The sequence below is a fragment of the Thunnus albacares genome, chromosome 18 (assembly GCF_914725855.1).
Source record: "Thunnus albacares chromosome 18, fThuAlb1.1, whole genome shotgun sequence".
NCBI lineage: Eukaryota > Metazoa > Chordata > Actinopteri > Scombriformes > Scombridae > Thunnus > Thunnus albacares.
Window position 1 is genome coordinate 29,347,245 of NC_058123.1, and position 21,958 is coordinate 29,369,202.

Consider the following 21,958-nt stretch of genomic DNA (forward strand, 5'->3'; position numbering starts at 1 on the left):
TGAGAAGTTTCCCAAAATATCAGACTGTTCTTATAAAATTGACTGTTCTGTAAGCACTTACTTCAATAGAAATAAGCAAGCTGTGGATGTCTTTATATTTCAGCAGCATAAACGAAGACACATGGACGTAAACAGATGAAAGATGTTTGATGTCATGTCGAGCACAGCCTTAAAGTCCTCTCCTGGTACATTAAAAGTGTATTAATATGTCAGTGGGCAATTTTTGGCACTTCTGATTGATAGAGACACATTTAAACCAAAGGTTATTTTTTGTATTTGAAACGTTTTGTTGTTCGTTCTGTTTTATGTGTGTTTTGATTGAAAATAAAATACAATGTTCAATACATGAGTTGGTGAGGGTAATTTATGGATTTTATGTGGCTCAGATTTATGTGAAATAAGTGAATACATTAGCCTGCGATCACAGAACTGATTTTCCAAATACAACGGAGTCTGGCAGGTATCAAGTAGGAAAAAAATCTCATTAGTAACTGTTGCAGATAAATTAAAGACACATGTCATACTATGTTTGACATTTTAACATATTTTTAAGTTATGTCAAAGGCAATAATGTTGTTTAACGCACAAAATCCAAAGTATACCCGCTTATCTTGTACTATGTACTATTCAAAGGTGTGAAAGTTTTTCTTTTGTCCTGGAAACTATACAGGCGTAATAATACATTGTTACATTTTCATACATAACGTTTTTGCTCATCCACATTCACTACATTTGGATGGACAAATAGGCGTTGATGTATGAAGTTCATGAACTGCTATATTTTCAAGAATGGTAATCGTTTTCCTATTTTACAGTTTTTCAATTCTGCCTTAAAACAACAGTCAGGATCTAAAAAGACTTTAAATGTGAGACGTAAATCCCATCACAAAGCATATTTCATCCCGCGGCTCAGTAAACTGACAGACTGGACTTGACGTTTGGATTCAGCCTACCTTTGCAAACATGAACTCAATGAGTCTTCATCAGTCAGAGTGGTTATGTGAATATTAACTGTTTGGTACCCTGAATGGAAAGTGCTAAAAAACCAAATAATCTGCAATGTGATATATTCCCTAAACTGTTTGCCATTGATCTTTGGTCAGCAGGGAAAGCAAGTCTGTGTGTCTGTGAGTTCTGAGAGAAAGGAGGAAAAGAGGAAAAACTGAATGTGCTCAGATTAATTACCTTCCTTTAAGAGAAAATGAATGCTACTTGCATGAATATTATTTAATAGTCTAAAAGGCTAGAAAGTTAAAAGGTACTACTATTCCTGAGTTGGTAAGCATCTAAAATGGAATTAAATTTGATGAGAAGCACATAATGACCTGGTCATCAAATTTAGGACTTGGACTTCAAACAAATTTGAGATTTTGAACGAGAAAACAGGAACAATGTATCTGCTACGAGGTCATCTCTGCTTTGACAAAGCCTGATAATTTTGGGGGTGAATACAGTTTAAATCTGTAAATAAATAAAAATATGGAGTCGCCCCCTTGTAGACCCACCACCTGCAGGGATAGAAACTTGGGTTGGGTGTGTTGCCAGTCAGACAGCAGGCAGGGGCAGGGACCTGGGCATGCTGATCCTGAACATCATAAACTAGTTCTAGGGGCATGGAACGTCACCTCCCTGGTGGGGTAGGAGCCGGAGCTAGTGCGGGAGGTGCAGCGGTACCGACTAGATATAGTTTGGCTCGCCTCTACGCACAGCAACGGCTCTGGAACCAAACTCCTGGAGATTGACTGGACTCTCTTTTCTGGAGTTTCCCAGGGTGAGAGTTGCCTGGCAGGTGGGGATACTTATGAGCTCCCGGCTGAGCACCGCAGTGTTGGAATTCTCCCTGTGGAACAAGAGGGTCGCCTCCTTGCAGCTACATGTGGCTAAGAGGAAGACTCTGACTTGCTTGGCTGACTCAGTTTGACTTGGTGTGTCAGTCCAGCATGACAGGGATTTGCATATCCATTACAACAGGGCTGCCCACTTGAAGATGTGTCTTTAAACGATGACGCACTTGTCTTGAGTTGAAAGCAGCGTATAACATCATGGCTGTGACTAGTGGTCAAAGTCACAGCTGTGAAATGGTGGATAAACACATTTTATTTCCTATTAGTTCTTCACAATAAAAGCCTTCCATTAGTTTGTTAGTGGGAAACTTTTAATATGAAGCAGCAGCAGGAAATGTGTTTTCATCAGCAGTAACTTAACACGGATCCGATACAGCTAAAAGCGATCAGGAAACTGTAAAATAAAGCAGATATCTGAAGTTACAAACAGAAACTTAACTTCAAACCAAAGCGATTCACTTAGAAGCTACAAAAATACTGAGAGCTGAACACAGACTTTTAAAAGCATCTTTGACTCTGGTCTTCAGCACAGACATGTGTTGAGTCTCACAACACAGCTTGTTTGAGGGGGAAGAGTGGGGAGAAGGGGGGTCGTCACAGGTTGTCTGTAGTCAGTGAGATTTAACTGTAATCAGTTGGTGATGGGTCGGGTGGGTTGGATCAGATGACGGGGGTGGCTGCCGGACAGACCTGGTAGACCCAAACAAGTTGTGAAGGTGGACTTGGAATGTCTGGCAGAGGACCCTGTCCATGAGGTCTTCAACTCCCACCTCCTGAGGAATTTCTCCTGCATGCCGGCGGAAGTTGGGGACATGGAATCCCAGTGGGCCATGTTCAGGACCTCAGTTGTGGAGGTCAGAGTGGCTGGTCAGAGTTGTGGCTTGAGGGTCGGCGGTGCCTGTCTGGGTGGTAACCCAGACAGCTAAGGCCAGGATGCTGGTAAGGAGCCTCCGGCCGATTGTCGAACCTCAGATTCAGGAGGAACAATTCAGATTCCATCCTGGCCGTGGAATAGTGGACCAGCTCTTCACCCTTTAAGGGTCCTGGGTGTTTGCACATCCAGTCTACATGTACTTTCTGGACTTGAAGAAGGCTTATGACCGTGTCATTTGGGGCACCTTGAGGGGGGTGCTGCGGAAGAATGGGGTACCGGGCCGTTGCTGTGAGCCATTCAGTCCTTAAATAACCCACTGAGTGCTGTGCTCGCGTTCTCGGCAGGAAGTCAGACTTGTTCTGAGTGGGTGTTGGGCCCTGCCGGGGTTGTCTCTTTTCACTGATTCTGTTTGTGATTTTCAATCTCAAGGAACAGCTGGGGGGAGGAGAGTTTCCAGTTTGAGGACCTCAGGATTGCTTCTGTGCTTTTTGCAGATGATGTGGTTCTGACGGCTTGAACACACAGTGACCTCCAGCAGGCACTGCGATGGTTTGCAGCCAAATGTGAAGCGGTCAGCACCTCCAAGTCTTAGGCCATTGTACTCTGCCAGGAGAAGGTGGACTGCTCCCTCCGGGGTGGGAGTGAAGGAGTTCAAGTATCTCGGGGTCTTGTTCACAAGAGAGACTAAGATGGAGCGTGAGGCTGACAGGCGGATCGGTGCAGCATCAGCAGTAATGCGGGCAGTGAAGAAGGAGCTGAGCCAGAAGGCAAAGCTCTCAATTTACCAGTTGGTCTACGTTTCAAACCTCATCTATGGTCACAAGCTTTGGGTAATGACTGAAAGAATGAGATCGTGAATACAAACGGCCGAAATGAGTTTCCTCCAGAGGCTCAGCCTTAGAGACAGGGTGAGGAGCTTGAAGATCCGGGCGGAGCTCGGGGTAGACCCGTTGCTCCTTTGCCTTGAAAGGAGCCAGCTGATGTGGTTTAGGCATCTGGTTAGGATGCCTTTTGAATGCCTCCCTCTGGAGGTGATCTGAGCATATTGAACTGGTAGGACACCCCAGGGCAGATGCAGAACGCACTTGAGGGATTACATATCTGTTCTGGCCTGGGAATGTCTCAAGATCCCCCAGTAGGAGCTGGAGGGCGTTGCCAGGGTGAAGGATGTCTTGGTTACTCAGTCTGATGCACACTGCAACCTGGTCCCGACTAAGCAGCAATGGATGGATTAATAAAAACAGGGCCATACACATTATTGCAATCAAGTATCATTATCTATATTTCTTGATATGGATTTTTTTATATTGTAATAATTATTCTAATTATGACTAATCTTGTTATCTATACGGTTATATGGAATGATGTATTAAAAATAAGTTAAACACAAGTACAAGAAAAGAACATTTATTCATTCAACTATGAAGGTTACAGCCATAGCATGCATAGTAACACACAAACACAAAGTATACTTCAAACACTTCAAATATCAAAAGTTAAGAATACAATCAACACTTCATAAGTAGTGGTGCAATACTTATTCAAAGTCAGTGACGAGAAAGTCATGTTTGCTGCATGACATCACATTAAAGTCCCCCCATGTATAAAATTTGATTATAGCATCATATCAAATTATTTTGATGACACAAGTTTTACTCGGATGTATGCTTTTACTTTTAGTCCTTTTTTGTAGGTCAGGTCAGATCTGTGGGGGTGGTGTCTTTCAGTCTATTTTGATACTACCAAAAAGCCACAGTTTCTAATCCTACACATAGGGGCTTTAAATAGGTGCAATGTGTAAGATTTCACCATAATTTCTGTTTAAAACATTCAAAAATGAACTAAAAATATCAACAGAATGTGAAGAAACAGTTTTGACGTTATGTCAAAAGATATCTATGTATTGTTTTGAATAGATATCTACTGAAGTAGCATGCTAATCAGCTAACCCCTCCCATCTGGCCCATACTGTTTCATAGTACCACTTTGTGTCTGAGAGACTGTAGCGTCCAGTCTTCCCTCAGTCAACATGAGAGGGAGAAGAAGTGGTGCTGCCCTGAGCAGCACTGGTGGAGATGAGCCAGGCTGAAAGCTGCTGTACCTTTCACTCTAGTGCTGTCAATACGTCACTTTATTATTTACTATTTAGAGTTCCAATTGTAGTAAGCTGGATTGATATTGAAATATATCAACAAATTAGCTTTCAAATGGATTACTGTGTTGTAAAATGGCATACAATTACTGAAAATATGATGCTCTGTGGCACAAAACTGCTGTTTTACAATTAGTGAGTACTGTGACATTTTACCCTACCTCAGGGATGTGTGTAACTATTTAGTTGTTACTTAGTGTTATGTTTTGACTTGTCTCCATGGTGCAACCGCTTTCTGATCTGTACAGCTCTTTGGCAATTTACCTCTGGCTCTAATATCTCCGTAACATTTTGATATCTCAATGACGATACACAGATTTACTGTTAACAGTAAGCTTTACGTTACATTCAGTGAGTGATAATGGTATGCTGCTGCTTATTTGTCTGGATCACGTGGCCAATTCTTACACATTGCACCTTTAAAGTAACTCAACTGTCCTCTGACTTCCTTATAAATACATCATGATTGTGAAGTTTTTTCTGAAGATATCACAAGGATAACACTGAACAGATTAGGGGTGTAACAGTACATGTATTCGTGCTGAACCGTCACGGCATAGACGTTACGGTCCGGTGCATGCAGTCGCACGAAGAATATGCTCTGTGACTCAAACAATTACTCTCACAATAGTTTAATAATCCACTTACTCTGATGTGTGGAACAATAACTGTAGAGCACGAGTTCCACCTGAAACATTTTGGCAGCACATCACTTAGCTGTAGCATACTTATTGGTGTATATTAGCCAGTTTAGCTAAGGTAGCCTGGTTAATCTGGTTATCCTGTAGAGTCAGAGACCCATAACACTGACCGACTGCAACACTAGTATTAAGATACGCCCTGTTATCTCTGTAGTGCAATGATACCCCCTCCCCTCTCTGTGACAAGTCACCTTTTCACTCCACCTTTGAGTGAAGCTGTTCAGAACAATAATAAAAACATTTCTGACATGGTCGTCGTCATAAGAACTAGTTCTGAGAGAAAAATGTACTTAAAAAGTATTGCAGTAAAAGTAGTGGTTTGGTCTCTCTGACTGATATATTATTATATATGACATCATTAGATTATTAATAGTGAAGCATCAGTGTTAGAGCAGCATGTTACTGTTGTAGCTGCTGGAGGTGGAGCTGCTAAATAGCATAAAATAGCTATCAGCAGGTTTCCTGTCACTCTGCAACAAAGGTTGTTTTCCACTGTGGCAACTCATCTGTTTCAGTAATAGTTTCCACTGCAGCACAACTAAACTGTTTCATTAATAATAACAACAATAATAATAATTGTTTTCTGCTGTACTGAGGTACATACCGAACCGTGAATCTTTTGTACCATTACACCCCTAGAACAGATGATTCCATATTGAATTCTTCAGACTTTCTTTCACTCAAGGTCCAGACTAATAGGAGGAAGTCATTCATCACATCAACTCATTTTACTGATGAGCTTTTAGTGTTCATTTTTTTCCACAATTTCTTAATCATACAGTAGATCTTTAGAAAAGTTAAAAACCAGCCCATGACCTAAACTAATCACTGACATCTTGTAGCTTTCCTTGTCATTTAAAGGCCTAAAATATAGCATCAATAATAATTATAATAAGATCAAATATAAAATAAAATAAAATAACAAAATTAAAGTCTATTTTTTTTTAAAAATTACATAACACCACTCATTGTTTTCTTAAAGACACAGCCCGTCTTTGAGTTAAGCTACTGTTACATGGTTTAAAAAAAGAAAAAAAGCTTCTGAAGTAAAAATGTTGCTCAATGACCATATTTTGGTTTTCAGATGAAAATAAAATCTACCAAAAGCTGTTTTGCATTCTTATGAAAACATCAAATAAAATCCATACATTTTATTGAAATACACTACAAAAGATAGAAAAATAGTTCTAGTATTACAGTTGGCAGCAGACTGGCTGGGCTCAGAGAAGGAGGTGGCTGGTTGGTGCAGTGGGATCACATGATGGAGCAGCCTCTTTTGGCAGTACGAGGGTCTCCCTGCACAGACAGACAGAAATTATATTACTAATGCTCTCATTTTTTGCTTATTTTGGAGGCTTTAAACACAAGTAAAACAAAGTTGCTGTTTTCGAGATGCACAATAAGGAGGTACTTGAACAAAAATGGGCTGCGCGGTCAAGTTGCCAGAAAAAATACAATAACAAACAGTAACTACACAAGCCTCAAAACAAGCCCCAAAACTTCTGGAACAAAGTTATTTGGAGTGATGAGACTAAAATTGAACTATAGATACTATAGACATTATGAATGGTGCACATCTTACAGATCCTGTCAGGGTATGTAAACTTATGAGCATAACTGTATATATACACACATATACATAGATACAGAGTTCTAAATGTACACACATATCACAATGCTGCTGGTTGACTCACCTGCTGGTGGAAGAGGTCTTCCTCGATGGCCTCCACTCCGTTATCATCATCTTCTTCTTCACCCTGCTCTTCTTCTACTCCTGTCTTGTATGTCGTGGTTCTCTTTGCCACCTCCTGCCACACACACACACACACACACACACACACACACACACACACATACACAAAATAAGTGTCACTCAGCATCCTCTATAGACTCTGTAGTCTAACTATAGTCAGACAGATACTGAGAGATATTTGAGAGTGTTTAGAAAGTCAGAGAACAGTAAATCGGCTGATGGTCATTTTTTAAAACTCCTAACAAACAATCTTGATACAGATCACTTTTTTTAATATTTATTGTGACCAAGAAACATATTAACTATATCCAAAGATACTTTGCTTTTTATCCCTGACACAGAGCTGGCTGAGAATGTGAGAAGAGGCAACAGAGACAGATGGGTGACTATCAGTGTAGCGTAGAGGTAGTGATATGTAAGAGTGAACAGAGAGAGAACACAGGATCAGTGACACAGTACAGAGATGGAGAGAGAGTGAATGTTTATGTGTGTGTGTGTGTGTGTGTATGGTCTCACCTCTCCCTGAGGGTTGATCAGTACCACATGGACATCCTCTCCTGACCCCCAGGAGGACTGGTTCTTCCACACCAGGTCTGTGGGAGGTTTGGAGCTCACACCGGCATCAGACACCCAAACCTGCAGACAGCAAAAAGGCACACATGAGGCTTCTGAAAGCCCTGAAGCCATCTTCAAATTCAACAGTGTTCACATGAAGTGACACAATGCATTAAACAGTTATAATGCTATCCTGGACATCCAACATCATAACAGTATACACACAAAGAGCAGAATGTCCCCTTTAACACATTTTACATTTGAAAACCATGCTGATGTTTTACAGAACATCACTGTTTGTGATTTGCAGTGGACTTAAAGAGATCCTACTATCTGAATCAAGTCAAACTCTTACCATGACTTTCTGGCCGGCCTTCAGGACGTATTTGGGAGTGAACTTATAGGTGGCTGTAGCATTTCCAATAGTCTTAATCATCTCATAACCCACCATGGCCTGGTCCTGAGACAGACATTGCAACAGTAGAGAGATGTGTCAAATATAAAGTTACAGCAGATGGAGATGAGGAACAAACACTGTTTTCTGTTTCTAAACTACAAGCACTAAGCCCAGGAGCTCACCTGTTCACCACTGTTGTGGACGCAGATGAACTTGCCGTCGGTGTCGATCTCGTCGATGCAGATGGGTCCTGTTGCCGAGGCGGAGTGGGCGATGGAGACCGAGCTGCTGGCTTCCTGTTCCTCCACATCCACACGCTTCCTCTTTCCCTGAGTGGTCCGAACGCTGCGGCTGCTGGACGAGGCTCGAGACACCGTGACGCGAGACACGGGGCTGGGAGACAGCTTCAGTCTGAGGGAGGGGAAAACACCGCAGTTCGATATCTGGCACGCTACGCGAGGAACAGAGATCTATTGGTTTGTGGGTTCTCACCTCTCCTCTTCTCCCTCCAGGAGTTTGCGGTAGGCGTTGATCTCCATGTCCAGAGCCAGTTTCACATCCAGCAGCTGTTCGTACTCGTTCAGCTGTTCCTGCATCTTGGCCTGGATCTCGGCCACCTCACGGTCTTTTTCTGCCAGCAGCTTGCGGCTCGTGTCTTTCTCCTGAGCCAACGCCTGCTCCAGCTCCATTATACGATCCCGCCAACCACGAGTCTGCAGACAGACGAGGAGGTCAGAGTCTGAGGTGACACTGGAGCAGATGTGAGCCAGCCAGCCAAGACTTTATCTGTCATTTAAAAATGCTTGGATATCTGCCTCAATGACATCAAATGAATGAATTAGACAAGAAAAACATTTATGAGAGAGTGGGCCTACTCATAAACTATGACAGATGATTATTTTGGTTTGTGGTTTTGAGTCTCAGAGCATGAATTTTTCTGTTACAACAGGAAGTTGGCTTTATCTACCAGATCTTTTTCCAACAGGTAAGCAAGGATATCAGATTCAGAGTTGAGATTAATGTGTTTGGCTTTGGATTTTCCAGCATTTATCAAATTTAACTACTTAAGAAACACATTCTAATTCTGTGAACCCTTCATGATAAAGATCAAATGTCGACCTCCTTCTGCAGTCCTGCCAGCTGGGCGGTGAGGCTCTCGATCCTCAGGGACGACTCCCTCAGTTCCTCTCGGGCCATGTTGGCTGATGCTCCGTTCATCTCGGAAAAGCGACGCAGGTCCTCCAGCTGGAGACAAAACATACAGATGCTTTCGATATGAGCGACATCAACATTGTTTCCTTCTCATTCACACCCTGAAAGAGGAACTTTGCAGTGTCGGTTACTTCCTGACATGCAGGAAGTTAGTTAGTAAAGTGTTGCTGTTGCTTAGCTGTAGATTGTTTATGTCTATACGGTGACTGCAAGAAAGCATTTTAAGTAGTCATCATAACAGTTGCAGTCTCAGTAATCATGAACACTAAGCTGTAAGTAGACTGCTCTGTCCACTGTGCTGCTGTGAGATTTTAATCATATCATTGTTCATCTGTGTCTTTTTAATAACATTTCACCATAAAGAAAAAAAACATTGACATTAACTACTTTTATATGTTGCATTTTCAAACATATCAAAACTGAATAAATAAGCAATAAATATCAAAATCACCATATTAAAAACATAGCAACCAAACACACTTTCAGGCTGAGGAGGTTTGCAGGAGCTTAGCAATCAGAAAAAAAAAGAGCATCAAAGCAGCAACAGAAAAGATTTGACATAAAAAAACAAAACAAGTCAAAGCATCTGAAACATGTGAGCTGTCAACACAGACGACTGAATGTGAGCCACAACTCACCTGAACAACACAGGCTCTGGCTGCTTGTGGAAGACAAATATCCATCATTGTCTGTGTGCATTCACTGTGGTCTAACATGTTGCCTAATGTATATCAGGGCTGGGTGATATGGACAAAATCAGCAAATACCTCCATATATATATCAAAAATACTTAGATATTGTGACAATATCATAGAGACTATTGGTGCTTTCCCAAAATATTGACACAATGAGATTTTTGATGAATACTCATCAATAATGTGGATAGAATGATTAAGCTAGACATCACTTTACTGTAACGCAGCCTTTCAAAGCAGGAAGAGACAACATATCCAAAAATCAAAGACAATATCTAGTCTCATTTCATGATAGATGAAATATCAATATGTTGCTCACAGCCCTAATTCATGTGTGATGTGGCTGTCTGATAGTGAGTCACATCTCCACCTTAACATCGTTAAAATGCCTGAAACATTTTTCAGGGGTTGTGTTTGTTTTTCTTTGTACATCTTAAATAAAACTCATTTTAACTGAAGTAATTGAAAAAATATATTTAATTGTATTCATTGTTTATTTTAAGTGACAGCATTTCTCTGTAAATTGGTTTTTATTCTGAGTGCTTGAGAACAAGCCGATATGATACGCTATGTGTAAGCTTCTGCATACATATGGGCTATGCAAGTTATATTGGGGGTTGAGTGGGGGGGTGGGGGGGGCATATCAAAACATTTCCTATGACGGGGTGACGGTCTAAAAAGGTTTGGGAGTCACTGTTTTAGTGTAGCTTTGGTCCCTCTTCTATTTGCAATGAAGCTGAACCTTAATGCTGCAGAGCTTCCAACTTTGTGTTTGTCTCTTTCCAGTTTCCCTGCATTCAGCCAGTTCCATATAGAAATGCTTTTCCCAGTGTGCTGTGGGAGGACTTGACTGGCCTGCACATAGCTCTGACCTCAACCCCCATCCAACACCTGTAACACATACTGTGAGCCAGGCCTTCAATCACATGCTCCACCACTACACCACATGTGGATGTTTGACTGGCCACATATTTTGGTCATGTAGTGCAGTTTTGAACCCTTAAGATTCACACTTCATACTATGGAATTGACTCATATCTGATTGGTTGGTTGGTGTCTGATCAATTCTTATATTGTGACACCAGTATAGTTTGTGTCCTGACTCATGAGTTACACTATATTGTTGGATTAACTTGTTCCTCTCTAGTGAAATGAAGTGCAGGAGATGACACGTTCCTCCTCCTGTCGCAGCAGCTACAGACATACATGTTATTACAGATGATTATATGAACGGAGAACATACTTTGGTTATGTAGGTGCTCTCCATGTTGTCCTTGTAGATCATGATTTGCTCCTCGTTCTGAGCCCTCATGTCAGCCAGGGCCTGAGTCAGTTTATACTCGTACTCCTCCTTGCGCCCAGAGTCCACCTCCACCAGGCGGCTCTCGTAGCGCTGCCGGGCCTCCTCCACTTCCTGTAACACAGCAAACACACACACTGAGCATTCAGACAGTATTCTCAGGAGCGATCTTGTCCTGTTGGACTCCAGTCAGTGTAGTTAGGTTGCACTAATCAAATTCAGTCATTAGTTGCAGCCTTACTGAAAACTCAAGGTCATCATGATTTTGAGTCTGTTGATGTTCTACTTTTCTTTGGTCAACAAATCTCATGTGCAGAGAACTTGTCTATTAACAGGTATTGATTGTGTTGATCAAAGCCTGATCACATGGTTTCTGCCAGTGCATTGCAAGCCTGGTGACACGCCGGACCTAAGCTTCAATGATTTTTTTTTTTTTTTTTTAATTTATTGACCCACTAGCTCAGCTACAACACAGATGACTGTGTTTCTAGCGTGGACACGGAACGTCTGGCAGCAGTGGCTCATGCTGCTTATTTTGCTTGCGTTTCTTCTTCACTGTCACCTATTACTGCGGTCCACCTGACCATCACCAGTCTGTTCATAGTGTCACTCTGGTAGTGGTGAACCAAAGTAGCTCAATCAATTCTGAGCAGTCCCGTTTAGAAAAATAAAAAAGTATGGATACTTGGTGCCAGTGTATCAATAACAGTGTATCAATAACAGTGTATCAATAACAGTGTATCAATAACAGTGTATCAATAACAGTGTATGGATAACCACATATCAGGACTTGAATACAAGTTTTCTGTAGAGTTGAGTGCAAAAACTTTATTTTAATTGAATTTCTTTTGTTGTTGGAAACAGCATTCTAAGACTGTACATTTTCAGATTCTTTATGAGACTCTGCTATAATTGATTTTTTTTCAGTGTTGAATTGCTAATTTACAACATATATACATATGTCGTCATATTTTCAAATCTCCAGTAAGATTTTAGCGCTGCTTTAATGAAAGGCCCTGTGGAACCTGTTATGCTGTATGAGAGAAACTACAGGGCCCTACCCCTGCACACCATAATGTTAGAGGAGCAATGAACTGGTGCTCTGTGTGTGTGGAGCAGACGGCCATATAAAGAAATATGTCACGAGCCAACGTCAGCTCGGGCTGAAAGTAGAAAAAAACTGTTGGAAAGCAAACGTTCACAGCTCACAGGATGACTTCTACATACATTTACCTCATTATTTGACACTCGGGCCACTTTAATATGAACATCCCACATTGTAACATTATATACACGAGTGAAAATAAAGATTTATGTCTTCAGTAGGAACCAACACGCTTGGAGCTGAGAACCACACAGACAAAGTAGAGAAATCACAGTACTGAGAAACAGGCACGTTGTTGGTTTGCTGTTGATATGCTGACATGTTCTCAGAAACAGCAAACACACACACACACACACACACACACACACACACACACACACACACACACACACACACACACACAGTGCTGATGCAGATTAAACTGCAGTGATACATCCTCAACAGCAGGATCATTCATGATGCTGAACAGTAGTTACATAAAGAGTCAAGAGCATGGTTTGGCTCGGGTCAGTGTGTCCACCGGTCGTTCAGCGTGATCAAATAATGTGATCCAACCAGAGTGCTGCCCTGAGGACGTGCATGTATACCAGGAGACACTGAACACTCATCTGCCTCTGACTGCAGAGTGAAAACCCAATGAAATCAACTCATCTGCTCCTGACTGCTTATTCTTTCCTGAATGATTCACCTCTTTACCAGGAGAGAACAGACGTAACGATGACGAGAAACGCTATCGGAGCAACATCTTCTTCAATTATCCGGTTTCAAACTCTCACCTCCTTGTGAATGCTCTTACGGAAGTCCATGTCCTCGGTCAGACTCTGGCAGCGGTTTTCCAAGTCGACGCGCAGGAGCATCTCGTCTGCCAGGTGCTTCTTGGCCTGAGTGAGACTTGTATCCAACTGAGAATGAAAACACATCAGACGGAGCTTTGAAATAAGTCCAGATGAATGGAGAAGGATCGACAAGTTTAACAGTTCACTACAAAGAATCTGACCAGCCATCACAAACAGCATTTTGTTGAAACAAATACACATAGGGTTTTTGTTTTTAATGATCACTGCATTAATAGTCAAAGGAAGAAGTAAACAGGCTACATATGTAACAGTAGTGCTGTACCTCCTGCAGCTGTTCTCGCAGGTCGGCCAGCGTGTCCTCCAGGCTCCTCTTCTCAGACAGCGCTGTAGCCAGCATGGCCTCTTTAGAGTTCAGCTGAGCCTCCAAGTCCTTCAGCCTGGCCTGGGCTCCTGCTGCCTCAGAGTCCTTCTTGCTGTAGCTGTAGAGGGAGGACGATGATGAGGCATGGTGAGTACATGTGGATGACAGTGTGATGGTGGTGACTACCTTCAAGTCTCTCTTAACACAGGTCTCAATAACCTTGATTACAAAACATGGATTTTGGCCGTGTTGAACTTCATAGAAAAACTGTCAGGATATTACTGATATTACTCATCAAATTATGATGTAATATTTGTCATCCAAATATTAATACATTAGGACACAATAAACATGTTGATGGGAAACAAAAGAAAAAGATGAAGCCATAATAAAACAGATAAAAGACACAAAATACACACAAGCCAGCGGTAGAGAGAGAGAAGGACGGAGTGGAGATGTGATGATATAGATGTTAATACTAAAGGTTAATATATTTACTTCATGTCAGGATGTGTCTAAAAAGACAAAAAAGGCTCTTTGCAGCCTTTAATGATTTTAAAGAAAACATATCAAAACTTCCCATGTTCAATTGTGTTACAGTAATCAGATAAAGAAATAATAGCAATAATTAAATAAAAGCATAATTGCTTCATTTGTGTTTTTGCTGATTGTTTTTTTCGTTTGTTTGTTTTTTTTAGTTATATTTAATGCAGGTTTAAACACAACCTGTCTTGTGGCTCTTGTAAAGTCCATGTGCACTCTGTTTACACTTGGTCTTCACAAGTGAGAAGAGATTTGACCTGCAAACTGACAGCATCATGTCTATCAGTCAGCATTAATATTAGTTATGAGACACACCTTTACCTACTAGGATTCATCAAAGAACTGACCTGCCTGCTCTACCAGTGAGGAGGGATCAGCATTTCTTTTGATTTATTTATAAAGTGAATCAACAGCTCTCTAGAACTGTTGAATAAACGTTAGAGCCTTCATGAAGGTGAGATTTCATGCAGGGTTGTTGATTAGACAGCACTGGTTTAAGCTGGGTGGACATGATAAACTGCACCTGGTGTATAAGCACATTTACTGGGCTGAATAGTGCATTTGATCCCCTGTTTTCAGAAATAGGTAACAAATGTCAAAATACACACTAATTCAAGTAGATTCTATTCTAAGGCATTGCAAAAGAGTGGTCCTTCCTCCCAGATGAGAGCTGAGTTTACAGTAAACAGGGACCTCTGCTGGTCACTACATGTCAAGACAGAAGAGACAATGAGAAGAAACAAAGAGGAGCTGCTGATTAATACAAGAGCTGTTTATTTATGTCACCTTTGTTCTATGTGGTATTTCACAATGGCACATTGCATTGTCAGTGTTGGGGTGGGGGGGGGGTCTGTGCCTGAGCAAAAGAAGACACTCAGCATACACACATTTCTCTGTCAAAGAGCGGCTGAGATTGACACTAAAATGAGAACAGCTGGTCCACCTTAAACATCAGTGTGCCTTAAGTGAGCCTGGTCAGGTTAGGCTAACACATTGTGGCTAACTTCAGGGCTAACCCCCTTCACTTTTCCAGCAGTGAGGGAAACAACAGACGAGGCTTTTTTTTTTTTTATCTACAGAAGCTGCAGCATTTATGAACTGACACACTGTAGCCTGTACTGAACATTAACTGCCATATTGACAACTTACTGCTAAGCTTTTCCTCTGCTCCAATCAGATTCAGTCACTTTTCTGCCGCTCGCTCAACCGTGCACTCGCTACACACACACATTACACACTGTCGTGTTCCTTAGAAGGAGCCGTTCTAACAGTACGTTTCACACAGATGTCCTTTGAAGAATGAGGAGGGAAGATGACTCAAAACTATTCCATGGTGAAAATCATCAGCAGCCCACTGATATTAATGACTGTGTGAATTTTTCACAGTGGTACACCACCGCTGCACAATAATATAAAAGGGAAACACTGACTGTTGTTTTTCCATCTGATATTTCCTGGTCTGATTATTCAAATTAAAAACGCCTTTAAATTCTTAAGTAAGATTGAAACAGTATTGATAAATGTAGAGGAGAGCCACATATTTCACTCTCTAAAACATGTTGGACATCCGTTTCCGGGCTCTGAGCCTGGTTTAACTAAGTCAACAGTGGGTTTGTGAGTATAGAGTGGTCTGCTGAGACAGAGGCTAATTATTTTCTCATGGTGTGCATCAGGGTTAGGATGTGGGCAGCTGGGACTGCTGCTGAAGTGGACAAACACACTGTGGTATGTCTGCTTTCTCTTACTGAGAAACATTCACTGACCCAACAGGCTCTGCCTTCACACAACATTCTCAGTTGGACCAGACCGACACATCACATTTAGCAGAGACTCTTTCAGAAGGACAGCTGTCAATGCAGCTTCATCAGAGAGAACACATCAGATAACAGCAGTGTTCTCCAAAAACCAGCTTTTCCTGTTCTGCTTGTTGTTTCTGAGGAAGTTTTGGACATCCACAAGAAAAAGCATAAATTACACAGAAAAGATTTTGGAAAGTAAATATGGCGTTATATTTGTGCCTCATTCCTGAGCAAGCATGGGAGATTTGGAGCACAGAAAAATATATTTTGCAAGCACATAAATTATTTTTTTTATATTTTGAAGAGAAATTACACGCAAGCAAAAAATTATGTAGTTTGAGCAAACAAATATTCTATTCTGTGCTCAATAAATGTATTTGCATGTTTGCTATTATACATATTAACATGCAATAATAACTCCTGTAACTCAGTTTTACTAATATGTCCTCTCATAAACTCATCCTACGTCCGCTGACAGACCACTGCACATTAGCTCACATTCTCTATGTCCCCCCTCTCCACTCTGTGCACACTCAACTTTGCCTGCACACTCTCTCAACCTGGCATAGCCTTACAAATGTGCCACAAAAAAAATCAACCAATCCGAGAATTGGAGAAGGCAAATTCTGATTGGTTGTTTCATCACCAATCACAACGGTTCTGTTACAAGACAAACAAGAGGGATTTTAGATTTCCAGCCACTGAATATGACAGAATCAAATGGTGGAAACAGCAACTATATGCCACAGCGTCAGGTGAGTTATGATTACCTTATGAATTTCTAGTTTTGTGATATCACATTATTGTTTGCGATGCCTTTGACGAAACCTGCTTCCAGGATGCTGTAGATAATTCTACTAGCCATCTAATCAGAGACCAAACAGCCAAATAGAACTTACCTACTCAATCAACCAGAAACATCTCTAAATGCAGCTACAGTAGGAGACAAATAGCGTAAAATGTACACACACTGCACTGACGTTCACAGCTAACATTACACTGCTAACTTCATACTCTCTTCTCCAGTCTGGCAGCTACTGTCACAAAGCCGCTCTCTCTCTCTCTCTCGACCACAATATGCCCACAACCTAACCTAACCTTCCCCCACCCCCCCACCTATTTGCCCCATCTATTCAAGCATTGCCATGGCATCTATCTATCTACTAAAGGAAAGAATCTCTATATGTATGTATGTCCTTCACATATCTCTTGAACCGTTCATCTATCCACTCCACACTTGGCGGGTGTATGGCTGGGGACCAAAGGGAGCACCAGTGTCGAGTTTGGTGCAATCAAGACATGAGATATTAATAATAAACCAGCGATCAGCGAGCCACTGAGCTCTGTGCAGGGGCAGGGTGGAGCTTCAGGGCTCTGCTGACTGACTCCAGCATGTCAGGGAGAGAGAGCAGAGATGAGGCGTGACAGAGAAAAGGCAAGTCAGAGAAAAGTGCTCTAAAAAGAGAAAAATAGACAGTGAAAACAGAGCTCAAACATGGACACTCTTACCACATGTCTAGACAGAAAGCTTAGCATTAGCACGTTTAGCAGATCATCATCAGCAGTGAGTGCATTTATGTTGATTTTGTCAAACAACGTCATGATCATAAAATAATAGTTTCATCAACGCAGTGCAGCAGCTTGGGAATGTCTGCTAGTTGACTAGTGCAGTTTATGGTCCACGATTAAATCACCGTTTTACACTTGTTCCGTTGTCTGACAACAGAAACAGAAAAATACAGAGAAAATGTTTTCAAAAGAAAACAGTTTTAAAAATTAGGTGGCACAGTGTAGACATAGTCTACACACAAAGTGTTTCAGCCATCCATCTCATAGAACAGATACACCTCTATTTTAAAAATAAATGCATTTGTCTACACTGGCCATGCGACGGCTCACATTTCACTCACACTATACGTGACCAAAGCGTGTTTTTACACTCTGTTTTACACGCATGACTACAGTGATTAGTGTGAGTTGAGCTCTGTGTGCTTCTAGAACACAGGTGACGGCCTACAGTCAATAACGTGCCTGTACACCCTGTGTAGACAGAGCACTAGCTGCTGCTCTGCTAATGTGCCGCTCATGCTACGCATCCTGTGTAGACACAGCATACAGGCATCAATAGTAGTAGTTTGTTGGAATAGTGTCTAAAACCCTCACACCTCTCTGACATCAGAAGGAATTGCTGCTTGTTTGACTGCTAAAAGTTGTCATTTTCCTTATTTATAAATTCTTAAAAAGTTCAAAAGTAAAATTTCCAAGAAAATTTTCTTATCTTTTGTGTTTTCTCTGTCATTTTAAAATAATACTAAACCATGACCCTAAAACCAAGGCAGGGACAGACCTGTGATCCATGTGGACCACTACACACCTGCTGCTGCACACAAGCAGCAAGCACAAACTATTCTGCAGATGTCAGATAGCAGCTATAATGCTTTGAGGTAAACACTGCACAGTCCAGTAACACTATTCATGTTATAATCCAGATTCAAAACACATGTTAAAAGTGGACCAATAGGTCATGACAACTGGCCAACAGAAAACCATATAGACCACAGGCTGTCACCGCCACCTGTGTCCTTCTGTCAGAGCGCACGACCACACACACTATCCCCTCTGTTCAACAGCACGCGACATGAGTATCGCCAACAGCTCCACACCTCACTCCTCAGACGGATCAGCTCTTGAGTGGAGTATATATGTGTCATGGATGCAGTATAGATTAGTATTCATAATGTTTCTGCTGCATTTATTTAGCAAAAACTGCACACCAATGCAACATTCTTGTTACCACCCTGTGAGATTTCACACACTGGTGAAATCAAAGTTGCTACTTCTGTATCAACTTGCAGCAAAAGGAACATGAAAATACACACAGCTGAGGGTGCCTGAACACAACACAAAAAAATATCTCTAACAATAACAATTCATCAGAAGGAAAGTTATTTCTATAAATGCCGCAAACACTCCATTCCCGGTTGTTTCTGTTCCTCCACTCTTGGTCAACAGCTGTGTGTAAGCAGTTGCTGTGGTGGAGGGTGCTGTGCAAACAACTAACCACAAAAACCCAGAAACACTTGGATAATACGATTATGTCATCTACATGTCTGAAGCATACTTCCTCCTCCACAGTGATTCTGAGTAGCATTTTATTCAGCGCATAAAATAGACGAAAAAGCAATTTTTCCCTCATTTCAGGACACAAGCACATAAATTCTACACAACACTGTTTTCGGCTTCTCGTCCTAGAAAATACTACAAGTGGACCCTGAAGGCATCATGTGACCTCCAATAACAGGGATGCTTCTGTAATCTGCCATTCTAAGCACACACAGGTACATGCATCTTAATAAATTGTGTATTTCTGGTGAATTTACATATTCGTTCATTTATTTATCAAGTATTGGGTTTGGTAAAGGTTAGGTTAGGATTGACAGTTATTCTCTGTCAGCAATACAGACAATGGTGGGCGGGTAATGATTAATGCCAATCAATTCAAAATGTTGTACATTATTTTTATTTTTTACATTTTTTGTAATTGTAACTGCATCGAATATAAGAGTGGTCTCCTCCTCCAACCAGCCACAAAATGAACAGAGGGATAACAAAACACAAAGGTAATGTTCTTTACAGCCCGCGCTTGGTTGACGCTCTCAGGAGAAGAGAAAACGTCACCTCAGACGGACTTACGTGCGTAATGTTGCAAAAGTGGCTCGAAAATCAAAGTCGGTACATAGCTTTTAGCTACTCATGCTGTGATCCTGTCCGTATTTGACTGTATAACATGATTAAAGTGTTATAGGCTTACTTCTGTAGCAGCTGCTCATGCTCGGATTTGATCTTTCCCAGCTCAATCTGCAGCCAGGCCCGCTCCTTGGAGGAGTCATCCAAACTCCTCCTGGCGTCGGCGAGCTCGGTCTCATACAGGGCTTTCAGTCCGGTTATCTCCCGACTCCTCACTTCTTCCTTCTCGTTAATTTGCAGACGAAGTACGTCGTTCTCAGACTCCAGGCTACGGACTTTGTCGATGTAAGTGGCCAAGCGGTCGTTGAGGTCCCTGAGCTGCTGCTTCTCCTGCAGTCGGGTGATCCGGGTCGGGCTCAGCGGAGTACCGCTGCCGCACGTGCTTCTCTGGCTGGTCGGAGTTGCAGCCGCGGTCGCCATTGTAGAAAAGAATCAAAATAACCCGTCTGAAAGGCAGTGCCCAAACAAAACCGAGATATGGCTCGTGCAGGTGTAACAATTTTAATTCAATCGCTCGACAACAGCCGGCACTTCCTAAAACTATCCTCTAAGTGTGTCCTGTCTTTTCTTAACCGAATGAAAGAGGGGTTTGGCTTCCTAATATGGCGGCTTATTGAAAATGTTACGTTGTGTCCAGCCGGCCAATGGCGTAGCTCGACGCAATGCGTTCTTTCAATTTTAATTTTTGGGTTCGCTTGTAAATGTCACCAAGGTACACCGAAACTCATTCGGACAGGCGGTCTCGGTTTTCTTGCTTTTATCAGATACGCCCTTATCAGCGGCCCGTTTTTTTTGAATCCGAGCGGCCAGTTGGCGTCAATAACAAGCGCCAACAAGCGAGTTTTTCGATAACGGCTGAGCCCGGATTTATGTCATTGTATCGTATCTGCTGTGTTGGCTGCTGTACTTCCAAAGGCAAAATGAAGTGGTCAAGGAGGAAAGGGAGAAATGTCTCTAACCTTAAATCACTGCACCATTAAGGGCAACCGAAGTAACCTACTTTTAATAGCACAAAAATTATGACAATGATCCAAATATAAAAGAGTAATTACACTATTTTATAAATTAAAAAAGAAACAGTAATTAATTGTTGTTGTGTGTTGTTGCATGCAGTGGCGTGCACAGATTCTCTAGGGTCCAGGGGCAGGGTCAGAAATATGTCAAGGGCACCTCTTTTGCACAGACAAACTGAGCAAATTACGTCACTACAATAGGACATACACAACATCGGCCACTTTATCAGGAATACCTGTGCAACTATTGTGGTGGTGGTGTACTGGAGTGTATTATATTGAAAAGTGTTCCTAATATTTTGCCCACTCCATTAACATACATGAGGGGGACAAAATAATAGGAACAGTTTTCACTATAATACATTCCAGTACGCCACCACCACCCACTACGACCTTAATAATTAACAAAGTAGAATTATCACCTTTCTGACAATGTCAACAAAAATTGAAAATATATAAGCTTTGTAAAAGTAGAATTTATGGCAGAGCTGTTGTATTGGATTGCATGAGAATGCACAGGTGTACCTAATAAAGTGGCTGGTGAGCTGTATTTCAAGATGGACATCACATTTTCTTTGCACATGTGGTTTTATCAATGGAAAACCACACATACAATACATAAAAAGAAATGAACTGACACCAAATTTTGTCAAAAACAATTTAAAGATGACACCACAATTACATGGCCTATCTATTTATATAATACTTATTTTTTTGTATTGAAAAAAAAGTGTGTTTACGATCATTGTTTCCAAGATGCAGGGGTAGACCAGTGAGGCAAAATCACTTGTTCTTATGTGTTTACACATTCTCATAGCACTATACTGCCGCCCTCAATTCCCTCCAGCCTTTCTCTTTTTAAGCCCTGTTCTTTTATTTATTATTATTACAAACATATTTGAGGGTAAAATGTTGATGAAGATGTAAAGCCATGAAAGAAAGGGAGAAAGTAGATGCTATCAAAGGGTCTGATAGTTGATCGGTGTGTAGCATTATTCATCACTTAAGTGCATAATTTTAAAGTACATACCAAAGTTTGGCAGGCTGTAGATCCATCACTCTTAGTGGTCAAGCTGGCACTAACAGTCCAGGGAAACACATCACACAGCT

The 21,958-nt window shown here is 41.5% G+C and overlaps 1 protein-coding gene across 1 annotated transcript; it reads right to left on the minus strand.

Annotated features, from left to right (window-relative positions):
* Window positions 1-6,707: 6,707 nt before the first annotated feature.
* lmnb1 (lamin B1) lies at window positions 6,708-20,449 on the minus strand. The gene is made up of 11 exons (XM_044334147.1): window positions 19,900-20,449; window positions 13,708-13,864; window positions 13,365-13,490; window positions 11,427-11,597; window positions 9,396-9,521; window positions 8,769-8,989; window positions 8,459-8,687; window positions 8,235-8,339; window positions 7,841-7,960; window positions 7,266-7,379; window positions 6,708-6,867 (listed from the first exon to the last, which is right to left on the minus strand). The coding sequence occupies exons 1-11, from the start codon at window positions 20,253-20,255 to the stop codon at window positions 6,826-6,828; spliced, it is 1,767 nt and encodes a 588-aa protein (XP_044190082.1). The 5' UTR covers window positions 20,256-20,449; the 3' UTR covers window positions 6,708-6,825.
* Window positions 20,450-21,958: the final 1,509 nt, after the last annotated feature.

Excerpts from the sequence above, each read along its gene's own strand:
- lmnb1 (XM_044334147.1), bottom strand. The coding sequence starts at position 20,255 with ATGGCGACCGCGGCTGCAACTCCGACCAGCCAGAGAAGCACGTGCGGC. Across the intron at positions 11,598-13,364 it reads GTAAGAGCATTCACAAGGAG|GAAGTGGAGGAGGCCCGGCA; the intron begins GTGAGAGTTTGA and ends GCTGTGTTACAG. Across the intron at positions 9,522-11,426 it reads AGAGCACCTACATAACCAAA|CTGGAGGACCTGCGTCGCTT; the intron begins GTATGTTCTCCG and ends TTTTGTCTCCAG.